Here is a 12,908-nt window from a genome sequence, read left to right on the forward strand (position 1 = left end):
AACCTCCGGAAATATTTGGCAGGAAGTGGACTGGCTGCTCGAGTAACCCCAGCCCGGGGAGGAGCCCAGATCTGGACTACTCGGCACAGCGTTTGCCCGGACGTGTAGCGCACCTGTAGCAGCTGAGAGTTGACGAGCTCTGAAACGAGTAACGCTGAAAGCTGACTTGCAAAAAAAGCCAGTCATTCTAGTTGCATCCAGTAGGTGACAGCATCAGTCAATTTATTTCACACAGATACTCTGCAGTGGGAATAAAATAAAATGCTGGGAGCAACAGAATTTTGACAGAAATAAAACTAAAGTAAACGCCGCCTGAACGGGCTACGGAAGCCCGACGGTACCGACCGGCCGCCGTGTAATCCTCGGCCCAGTACACCGCTCTTAGACCGGAGCCACTACTTGTCCGTCGAGTAGCTCCTCAGTTGTCGAGTGCGTCCCGCTCGCCGACAGCACTCGGCAGACCGGCCGGTCACCCGTCCGAGTGCTAGCCCGGCCCGACAGCGCTTAACTTCGGTGATCTGACGGGAACCGGTGTTACCACTGCAGCGAGGCAATTGGCTTCGACAGAAATAAGACTGCAGTTATATGAGTCGAAGGACACGAAAGGGCAGCAGTGGTCGAGAAGGGAGTGAGGCGGGGTCGTAGCCTATCCCTGTGTGATTCAAACTGTACATCAGCAAACGTATAATGAATTTGAGGGAAATTTAGATAGGGAATCATAAAGTTAAATATAACAAAATACAAAATTTGAGATTTGACAATGGTGTCATAATGTTGTCAAAGACGGAACAGGAAGGACGAGGGTGATCGGTCAAACGTAGCAGATGGTGGCTCAGAAAGTACTTATACAGATTACACCGAGACAGGTAAAACGAGGGTAGTCGAGTAGTCAGCTGATGCTGATGGGAATTAGAGTAGGAAATGAGACACTGATAGTAGTGGAGGAGTTTCGTTATTTCGCTAGCAAGTAGAGAGGACATAAAAAAGAGTCTGGCTACAGCAAGAAAACCATTTCAGAAAAAAGGAGATACTTTTAAATATAACATACATTTGAGTATTAGGAAGTCTTTACTAAAGGTATTTAATTGGAATGTAGCCTCATACAGAAGTGAATCGTGGACAACAAACGGTTCAGACGAGAATAGAACCGAAGTTTTGGAAATGTGGTGCTACAAAAGACTGCCGGAGATTAGACAATAGATCAAATAACTAATGATATGGCACTGTAATGGAATTATTGAGAAAAGGAATTTATAGTGCAACTTGACTAAAAGAAGGGGTCAGTTGAAAGTTACATCCCGAGGCACGAAGAAATAGAGGGAAACGTGAGAGAGGCACGGGCAACTGTAAAGGGAGTCCGAGGAATAAATACGAAAGCCTGTGGTGTAACACCCCCCCCCCCCCCCCCTACAACACAGAATCCTTACAGTGAGAGTTTTGTAAATGCAAAATAAGGGTCACTGGTTGCCAAAAAGGTGTGTGCATTTTACTTCGTTACCCGACTGCTCACTGCATGTTACAAAAGAGGTTTCTTTTGCAGTACTCGTTATTCTGGAAATTTATCATTCTTCTTGTTTACTGAAATGGCATAATATTAACTTTTGTAAAATTAATCTGAAATGACAGAGTACAGAAATAAATGAACACTGAAAGAAAGGGACAGAAGAATGCAACTGTTACTTTCAACATTGGTGCTTGTATTGTTACTGAAAACTATGTAAATAAAATATTTTTGTGACAAAAATGTTAGGATCTCATAAAAGAAGTCTCACAAACTGCTCAAAAGGAATAAAGTCTGCTCACACAAATGCATTTTGTTTTTGCAGTACCGTGCGAGAAGAATGCAAACTGCGAGGAACTTCCGGACCCGCACATCTGCTTTAATGGCACGTGCTACAACTGTTACGGTAAGGACTGCCAAGTTCGCTGTTTGTCTCTGCCTCGCATTCAAAGCTGCAGCTGGGAGGCTTCCTGTCCACACACGCCTTTTATTTTCTGTATCACATATGTTTCGTGGCACGAAAGGTGAAAACTTACGAGAGGGCAATTGCAATTTAAGGACGAAAAGCATACTCGTCCACAGTATATCAAAAGTAGTTGCACAAACTATGAGATTAAATTGCCAGTACCAAAACCAGAAAAAAGGCCATACAAAAATATTTGTGACAAAATCCTCAACATTTTATTACTGACATCTAATATTGATTTAAGTGTCCGGATATCCTTTGTGAAAGCATTCTTCTGGAATTTGCCGCACGGTCTGAGGCGCCTCGCCACAGTTCCCGTGGCTCCCCCCGCCCCCCGTCGGAGGTTCGAGTCCTCCCTCCGACACGGGTGTTTGTGTTGTCCCTAGAGTAAGTTAAAGTTAGGTTAAGCAGTGTATAAGACCAGGGACCGATGACCTCAGCAGTTTGGTGGCATAGGAACTTACCTCAAATTTCCAAATTTTCTGGAATGTATTCACAAACAGAAGTCAAATGTGGACAATTAGCAGTAGAAGTAAGATCAGAATACAAATCTCGGGCTTTTCCCAGTGAATCTAATGTCTAAGTAACTTACAGGAAAGAGGCCAGATAGCGTCTTCTGTCGTCAATACACGTGAACACCCGGTCATTTTTGAGGTGCATATAAAAAAAATCTGCCTCCTTCACCCGACGGAAGGAAATTTGTATCTGAGAAACATTTTGAGTCTTTACGACAGTCACAGATGGGTGTTCTGCACAGCTTCCAGAGTAATACTTCGAGGACAGAGTCTTCTCAGTGGGAAAATGTCGAACGACCTGCGCTGACCTAAAAAATGACTGCTTTCGCTGCCAGCTAAAAGCTTGTCACCTTGACATTGTGTTTTAAAGTTGTGGCATCTGCCACATTTGTGACTGAAATGGATTCATTTGTGCAGAGAAGTGCACTCCACTCACACAAATGGACGGAAGGACGCTAGTCTTACTGTTCCGACCCCAGACTTGCGCGAATTAAAGGTGTCTGCACCCATTTACTAACTTGCTACTGGGGCCAATTTCCCGTGTCCCGAGGTAGTCGCTCTGTAATACAGATCTATTCTGTATTCAAATGTAACAGAGTACCTCGAACAAAATCATCTCCCGACAGTATTTCTGAGCTTCCGAAAAGCACTCGATTCGGTACCTCGTCTACATTTATTACCGAGAGTACCGAGTGGAATTTACGGCCAGATCGAGAATTTTACAGCACGATGACACGGCACGTTATCTCGGGTGGAGAGTTGTCGACAGGTGTAGGAGTGACTGCAGGTGTGCCTCACGGTAATGTGTCGGACCCCTCACGCATCGTGTCGTACCTTAGTGACCTCACGGACGATATCGATAGTAACCTCACAATTCTTGCAGATGCTGCACTCGGCTGTAACGAAATGGCTACTGTCTGAAAAAAGGGACAAAACAATCAGTCACACGTCAATTAGATGTCAAAATGGTGGAAAGATCGCCAACTCGCTTTAAATTTTTGTAAAGAACAAAATGTAGTATTATACGACTACAACACGACCGAGTCACAACCGGGATCTGTCAACTCGTACGAGTAGCCGCACGTAACAGTTTCCGAGGATATTAAATGGAATTATCGCGTACACTCAGTCACAGGTAAAGCAGGTGGTAGACCACAGTTCGTCGGTAGAATATCAGGAAAGGAGATCGCTTACGAAACATTACTGTCACCTGTCCCAGAATATAGTGTGGGACTCGTACCGGATGGGACCGAAGGGGGATATCGAATGTGTACAGAGAAGGCCAGCACGAATGGCCACAGAGGTTCCGAATAAACTGAACTGACAGAAGCTCGAACACAAAAGAAAATGATCCCGAGGAAGTCTAATGACGGAGCTTCGATAATTAGCTTTAAATGATGACTCTGTCGATATACGACAACCGTCTACATCTCGTGGTGACGAGATTAGACTATTATCCCAAACACGGATACGTTTAGGCAGTTGTTCTTCCCGTGTCATGTACTGAACGGAACAGTAGGAAGCCCTAGTAACTAGTACAGTGGGAAGTACCCTCTGCCGTGCACTTCACAGTGGTCTGCAGAGTGTGACTGTAGATGTAAAACAACGTACACTGTCCCGGTCACGCCCGAGGCCATTTTGCTGGCGATATAAAGGTTCTGTTAGGAGTCCTGAGGATATAGTAATTAGAAGCATACTGCCTCCAGTTCATTTTTGAGTCAACGTTTTGACTGAATGTTAATAAAGATATGTAGGGAAGCTCAGTTAACTTATGACACTACCTTCATCTGCCGACTGCAGGCTGGGGATACTTTGTACCACTGCTGGTCACTCCCTCACATCTCTTGCTCTCAAATGGAACTAAACAACTCTCCGTGAGATACAGCGTCCCTTACGTTGGGCGAACACTCGAGCAGTCGAATCGTTCTGCAGTCTGTTACAAATGCCGCTCCTCCGAACTTCCTCGACAGCACGTAGTTGCGTAGGACGCAGTCTCTCTCCCACGTCGAGATTGACCGACAACTGGCTTCGGACAGCGGGCGCCGATTAGCAAATTTCCTACAGTGGGCCAAAATCGAATGTCGTGGACATTATGTTCAAATTGTGCAAGAATACTGCTCTTATAATGGAACTGATATAATGCTTGGATTTAGTGATAAAGTTACCTCTTCATCATAGAGAGTTTACAAAATGTTCACAGAAGTTGTGTGTGTGTGTGTGTGTGTGTGTGTGTGTGTGTGAGAGAGAGAGAGAGAGAGAGAGAGAGAGAGAGAGATGCCTCTATCATTTGATGACTTGTCTCCTTTATTCCTAAATTATTTACATTCAACTTTCCACACTATATTTACAGTGGTTTAACAAAATGCGTAAACCTGAATCTAAAATTACAATAGTCATAACGTAAAGTATACGTTTTAAATAGCATATAGGACACTGAATAATATTGCAGTTAAGATGCAGAGAGTGGTCTCAGTAACATAAAAACTTTTTATAATAATGACTAGAATGCTGCATCTTCAACTTTTATAGTCCTGTCTTCCTCAGTTGCGTGTAATATTACGATATATTAATAATTTTTACTTATGGGCCGTCTGACAGCAACTGAATAAAACACAATTTTAGTGCCATACGCGTTTCGCCTTTATTTTCTGCAAGGCATCATCATTAACAACGGGTATGACACACATGTGGTACACAAGCTCAATCAAAAAATAAAAACACAAATAAAAAACAAACACAACAGTTCCACAATACAAAAGAACTCACAAGCTGAAAACTTACAAACACACTCAACAAACACACACAATGACAACACCACACAGAAAAGAACCAGATGGTACACCATCACCTACACACATAAACTAACACACAGAGTTGCAAACATCCTAAAGAGACAGGGCTTCAAAATAGCATATAAGCCTGGGCAAACCCTTCAATCACACCTAAGCCAGCCAGCTACCAAGAGAGACAAATTCCAACAACCGGGAATATATAAACTTGAATGTCAAAGTTGTGATGCAGTATACATAGGCATGACATGCAGGAATTTTGAAACAAGATACAAAGAACATATCAGATGTTGGAAGTATGAAACAAACCATTCCACATTTGCAGAGTATTTAAAACACTACAATCATCATCCTACAAACATGGAACAAGAAATGAAAATAATGAGAATAAGCAACCATGACAAACATCTTATACAAATGCAAGAAAACTTCCACATCCACAAAGCCATAGCAGAAAACAAACATGTGATAAATGAACAAACACACATCAGCACAAGCTCCCTACTACACTTAGTAAAGGAAATGATAACATAAAACAAAAAATAACCAAAAAAAAGAAAACTCTTCCCCACATCATCTGGAGACACACACACACACACACACACACACACACACACACACACACACACACACACAGACCACAGATACTTCAATAGTTACACTCATAAGTTCGGCAATAACATTCGATCTTTGGCAAAAACATTTGACAGTCGGTAACAGAAACCAAAACATTGCTTTAAAACAAGCGTTCAGTGCATAGTGTTGTGGAATGGGGAAAAAACCGCAAAATGGCGTTCATAAGAAGAACACCACCAAAAATGCAACAGGAGCGTAATATGTAGGAAATTGTCCACGCAACCTGTAAGTACAGTTCAAAACATTACTACTTAATAGGAAATACCAACCACCAGAACTGTTTATAACCTATAGGCACAATGACAAAAATGTAAATTAAATAGCAAACATATGTACATATTCCAGGCCACTGATGATGCCTTGCAGAAAATAAAGGCGAAACGCGTATGGCACTAAAATTGTGCACTTTATTTGTAAAAAGCAATTGGCTTCAAGCAGACTACTTGGTAACCAGAAAAAGGAAAATAATCAAAACACATCAGTACAGTAAAATACCACAAATAAAATATAGCCAACATTACTGCAGTAACTTGTCAGTTCACTAAATCTCAACTTACCATACTGAAGGCTGTACAGACTCAGCATATTAATGTTAAGTGCTAACCATCATAACAACTTGGCACTTCTGTCCTATTATATGGCATTCATTCTTTCCGGTTTTATTTTATACGATTTAAAGACCTTGTCGTGAAATCTGCTGTATTAATAGCTGTACCATTTATGTTTGTGTCACCTGTACATTGTTTTATGACTCTGTTCTCTCGCTGTTGATATCAGTGCACTGTTTATAAATGTTTTATCATTAAACGTAACAAGTCTTTTCCTAACAAGTGGTCTAACACCTACTTTAACCATTTGGCCTTTTCCTTTTTTTGAAATTACACGGGAAGGATTTTTAATGTGCCAACGACTGTACGACATGTCGTGTATATTTTACTCTACACAGCATTTTAATGACTGGCTCGATCTAACGGTTTTTCTCTGGAGATGACCACACAGTATATTCAAACCGGTTACCCTTTTATAAAGAAACTGGAGTGATCTATTCATTACAGTAAAAGGTTAAATAAACAAAAAGTAGTCTCAACTGACTTTTATGTACCGGCACCCTCTCCTCGACAACTCGCTATCCCTTAATGTACTCGTTTATTTGACTGCAGAATCCACAGTCGCTCAGAGATTTCACTGCCACACATTTCTCAGTTTCTAACTCGAGAGCTTCTCACGTAACAGTCTTTTCGCGGCACGTGTAATGCGCTCAAAGACTAAATACAATTTTCCATTACAGTACAGCTCAACTGAATGGCAGAATAAAAAGGACTCGTTCTGGGCTCACCGTGCACCATTCAAAGATTTCCCTCTATCTCCCCGAGGGCATCGAGTAATTCACATTCTCCGACTCCGTGCAGAATCTTTCGACTGTTCTCCGTGCCTGCACTGTCGTAGCCGGGGTGCCGTACGTAGGGTTTTCAGGTCGGCGTCCTCCGTATGCTCATCGTATCGTATTCTGAAGCTCCTTCCAGTTTGTTCGACACGTCAATTCGAACACTTCCTACATTTTTTGCTATAAAATGCCGTACGTCGAAACTGATCTTTGTCTCTCTACTTTGCACCATTCCCGACACCTGGAGTGGAAAATCAAACCTTCACACTAAAGTGTGTTCTTTTTCCACTGGTAGTGCTTGCGTATTTATTTCTCTCAGTTTCCACATTTTTCTTCTTCCTACAATACTTTTTTTATCTCTGTTTTTTCTTCACTTTATCTCGTGTTCTGTTTCCTCTGACTTGTTAATTGCACTACTCAGTCCTATCACCTCCAGTGCAATGCCTACTGGCGCAGTGACATTTTCTCCTCCCTCCCTCCCTCCCTCCCTCCCCCAATCCGTGTGACAGACGTGTCCCTCTGAGCAGTCTCTCCCTCCACACTAACCCATCTCTCTTTCCTCTCCGAGGAAGAATAAAACCCGTGCGCGCCCTCTAGATAGTTTTGCCTCCTTTTAAATTGAGTGTCAGCAGTAACAGAATATCACTTCCGGTGAGGTAAGAAATGGACAGCCATTGTTTCTCTTTGCATAACAACAGATAGATTCTTTCTCCCTGTAATGTTTTTCTTCCTCCAAAGCCTTTTTTGTTTTTTTGTTTTTTTTTTGTTTTGCAAGTACCTTCAATAGTGTTACTTTTATAACGTGCACAATACCAAAAAACTTGAGTATTACCTCAAGGCTTAGCCAAGTTAACTTTATTATCTATTACACTCATTTGGTTAATCAGAATCTGTTAGTGTGACTAATTTACCTAAAAACTTTGCTAGTTACAGTCACCAGTCTAGAACTTAATTGTCACTTTTTGTATTATAAATGTATGCGTGACTGTTAATTTCCTGATAAAGTAGATCAAAAGTATATTTAAATAAATCAAGCAATTATACAGCTAATGTTACAAATGTGGTAATAATTTTTTTGCTCATTTTGTTTCAGAGTAATTAGCACTCTTAGTTAAAATGTTGTTACTGGAGTAGAATCCCATATTTTGCCAAACTAGTCAGTAAATTTAATAGAAATTACCATTTTATCTAAAAATTGTCAGTCAAACAAATCTTATTCCACCATTCACTCACTCAGGAATGGAAATTTTTAACTGTAACTTGAAAAACTCGAGCTACCAACAACAGGCACATTTAGTTCTAATTATTATAATATTATAAATGGGAGGTTCTGGAAGCCATTTTAGTCAGCCTGTGGCGGGAAGGTTATAATATTAGCAAGATCTGTGCCCAGAATTACTGCACAATGTACACAGACAAGTTAGCACAAAATGTACCGAATTTTATCTAAATTCTGTGTCCGAGTTTATACGGTGACCGTTTCTCAATGATTGAACAGTGACTGTTTTTCAGTGATTCACGGTGAACTATTTCAATTACTATGACAATAGGACCAGTCTGTGAACTACGTTATTTCCAAATAATACTTACAGTGCACACAGTTTTCGTATTGGCGTGACTGTCATACTCTGAGAACTTTGAGAAATTAGGAGTTAAGGACTCTTGAGAACTTTATTCAGTGACTGTGTCATCAATTTATTTACTACAAGTTAATCATTGTGTTTAATTACTTGAACAATCATATTATAAGACATTAACTGAGCGTAGTATGGGATTAACCGTTTATCTGTCCGCAGACTGTACTAAATGAGACTCGATCTGTGCATAAACTGTAGGTGGTTCGACATCAAAGTGCTATTAAGGTACTCGAATGAGAAGCTTTGTGTGGACCGTATCGCTCGAAATAGTCTACTTCAGACAGTCACTTTCCAGCCCCATCGACAGAGGTGCAATCACCGATTGGTATATTGGCAAAGAAAATAAGAGAATTTGGTTTGGTTTGTTTTGTTTTAGGACACAAAAACAACTGAGGTCATAAGCGTCCATATCATAACCTTAGAATACTAACACGAAAAATAAGTTAAAAGCGACTAAACATTCGGTCCGATCGACGGAAAAAAAGAGAGCTAAGAACGAGGACTTCCTCTCGGAGAAAGGCCCACAAAATATGCTGTAGAGACAGTGGAGGTCCCAAACTAATGATTAAATGTCCTTTGCCATATTGCTACAACGGATAAAAGGTGACACGGTCAATAGCCCACGTGTTGTTCACTAAAACGGCCAATAACTCAGATGGCAAACATACACTAGAATGTGAGTGGTTAAAAAAAGGATATTCGGTCAGGAAACGGCAAACCCTCGAGCAGACAGTGGTGGGGGCCACCACCTAACAGACTGAAACGACAGTTCCCCGTGTGCGACCCAGCTAAAACGGTGTCCTCGTGGCGAGACGGCCGAGAGGAGGTCGGCCGAGCCACTGGGAGAGCTTCAAGTCCCCGGAGCTCGTTCCCGCGAAGAGGAAGCCGGTGGTGACACCATCTGCAAACAGACGGCGATACGGAGATCGTCCGAAGGAACAGAAGAACTAGCAGGCCGACGTAGGAGGACCACACCCTCGGCCGCGGCATCGGCAGCCTAGTTTCCCGTCAGACTGACGTGACCGGGGACCCACGAAACGTCACAGCATCGAGAGCGAGTAAGTCGCAGGTTTCTCAGACCCGTTGCTCTAATGGACGGACTGTGTACAGTGCACAGAGATTGTGAAGGGCGCCGGGAGACTCGGAGTAGGTCACGCGATTCGGAGGCCCGTGTCGCCGGACGTACTGCGTGGCTCTAAATACTGAGCAGTTTTCTGTCGAACGCTCACCCGACACCACGGTCGGCCTTAGAGCTGTCACTGAACACGAAGCTGCTACCGCCAAGTTGTGTGTGAAGGTCGAGAAACTTACAGTGGTAGATCGAATCTGGAGTAGTTTCCTTAGGAAGCGAATGACGTCCGAGATGAACGAACGGCTGCTGCACAGAGCCGAGGTGGTGAAAGATTCACGCCCACTGGGAACGTGGCAGCTAGTGTCGAGTTAAGCTGCTGCAACAATAGCCGAAAGCAAACACCGGGAGCTAAGAGAGAAGGACACGCCCCATGCTGGCAGTCGAGTGAGTCACCAAAAAAGGAGGCATAAGATGGGTGACTAGTACGGCAGACAAAAGGTACGCATATCCGACGAGGAGAAAATCGTGCCCGTACGACAGTGGTATATGGGCAGCTTCTGCATACGAACTGTCGACTGGGTCAGTGGAAAAGGCGACGGTGGCCAAACGAATTCCACGGCGGTGGGTTGTACCGAGATGGCGTGAGATGGACATATGTACAGATGAATAAATGAAACACCCGTAGTCTAGTTTCGAACAGACGAGGAACTGGTACAAATGGAGGAGGGTGGCCCGGTCTGCTACCCAGGAAGTCCTGCGGGAGACACGTGGGACACCGAGGGAGCGGGTACGGCGGATAGCCAGGTAAGACACGTGGGAGGACCGAGAGAGTTTCCTATCTAGCACGAGCCCCAGCAATTTCGTAACTTCAGCGAGTGGAAGAGCAACAGGCCCAAGATGCAAAGATGGTGGAAGCAAAAATGCTTTTCTCAGTGGAAAAGCTCCAGGAGTAAAGACAATTGAGACATCGTCGAATACGCCACTCGAGGAGACGAGTCCTCGGAGAACTGCAGTAGATCACAAAGTGGTCGACGGATAGGGATCCGGAGATGCCCGGCGGGAGAGGCCAAAGGATACAGCAAAGCGAACGGTGCTCAGCAGAGAGCCTCGAGGCACCCTGTTCGCCGGATAGAGGTATCTGACGAGGCCAAACCTGCACGTACTTCGAAAACTCAGTTTTTCTTAAATTTGCTGAAGGGAGCGGGGCAGGTGGTCTCGGAAGCTGCACGTGTATAGAGTACGGAGAATACCAGTCCTCGACCAGGTGTTGTAGGTTTTCTCTAAAACGAAAACACTGCTACAGTCTGGCACTTCTGCAGAAAACTAGTCGCGATACGGGTTGAGAAAGTAAAGATCCCCGGCGCACTCGAAACCCACAGTGTGCAGTGGCTAGTGGACTGCGAGACACGAGTCACAGTACCAACTGGCCGTGAACCGTACATTCCACCACCTTGCAAATACAGCTGGTGAGAGAAATGGGGCGGTAGCTACACAGATGGTATTTGTCCTTACCGGGCCTTCCCGCCAGCAACCCAGGAATGTCCCGTCTGCAGTTCTACATATGAAGGAGAAAGTGATCGTGCATTGGAAAAAGGCGCTGCAAAATATCTGAACGTGGACACCGTTTGGCCCCGGGGCGGAAGATCGGGATGCAGTGAGAGCGCGATGTAGCTCCCTCGTAGTAAGGGCGGCACTGTAGCATTCACGATTCTGAGAGAAGAAGTGTATCGCTCGCGCCTCCTCCACTCGTTTCCGAGGACGGAAGGTGCGGCGATAGGGTGTGGAGCTCACAATCTCGGCAAAATAGCAGCCTGAGGTGTCGGAGATGGCAATAGGGTCCACGATAACAGCGTCTGCTACTGTCAGGCTGGAAATCTGGGAATGGATCTCGTTCCCAGAGGTTGGTCCACACGACAGAAGTGGTGTCGAAACTGTTAAAAGTAGTAGTAAAAGAAATCCAGCTAGTTTTTTTTGCTATCCCAAAGAATACACCAACACTGTGCACGTAACTGTTTGTAAGAGATACAGTTTGCCATCGTAAGATGACGATTAAAAAGGTGGAGAGCACATCTCCGCGTGCGATTCGAGTCGCGGCACGGCACGGCTCTGCCCACCGAGGGACCGGAATATGCTGTGGTAAGGACCGAGTGCGAGGACTGGAAGGTTCTGCGACGGTAAGGATAACGTTTGTAAGGTATTCTACCTGGCATCACAACTGGAGAAATGTTCGTCAAATGTCACCAGGGAGAGTAAAGCCTCCAGTCGGCCTTACAAAGCTGCCAATTGGTTCTATACGTAGGTGGGGTGGGAGTCGGCCAACAGATAGCACAAAGAAAATGGTCACTCGAGTACGTGTCAGAGAGAATGGACCACTCGACACAACAGGCAAGCTGGGCAGTGCAGAGTGAGAGGTCCATGTGAGAATAGGTGTGTGTGTTGAATCTGAAAGGAACACGGGTGCTCCAGTGTTGAGACAAATGAGGCTGAGTTGACTGAGAAGGTCAGTCAAGAAGGCATCTCTCTGACACATTCTGGAAGAGCACCAAAGGGAGTTGTCATATAAGCTGGAGGAAATCTGTCCCGATGACACCAAACGACAGAGGGATGTAGACAATGCAAAGAGAAAAGGTGAAGCGAGGATGGATAATGCCGACTGCAACAGCTTGCAGCTAGGTGTTCAGTGAGGCGGTTTGGCTACGAACGTCATACCGGATGAGCTGCATTACACCCCTACGACATGGAATACCGTGCTCAGGGGGAAGGTCAAAGCGGACCGGACGGAAATGCGAGAGGTCAGATCGGTCGTGAGGGTGCAACTTTGTTTCGCGGAGGCAGAAAATGAGCAGATACTGCGATTCCAGGAGCAGTTGTAATTCCTTCCTGTCGGATCTAATGCCACGAATGTTCC

General features: G+C 44.3%; 1 protein-coding gene across 1 annotated transcript in view; it reads left to right on the plus strand.

Annotated features, from left to right (window-relative positions):
- LOC124552395 overlaps nt 1-12,908 on the plus strand; it is a 73,191-nt gene that overhangs the window by 34,393 nt on the left and 25,890 nt on the right. Inside the window, exon 2 of the mRNA XM_047126655.1 lies at nt 1,827-1,907. Coding sequence (XP_046982611.1) covers nt 1,827-1,907 — 81 coding nt within the window. The remainder of the gene's footprint in view (nt 1-1,826; nt 1,908-12,908) is intronic.

This window comes from Schistocerca americana, chromosome 10, assembly GCF_021461395.2.
Source record: "Schistocerca americana isolate TAMUIC-IGC-003095 chromosome 10, iqSchAmer2.1, whole genome shotgun sequence".
In the NCBI taxonomy this organism is placed as follows: domain Eukaryota; kingdom Metazoa; phylum Arthropoda; class Insecta; order Orthoptera; family Acrididae; genus Schistocerca; species Schistocerca americana.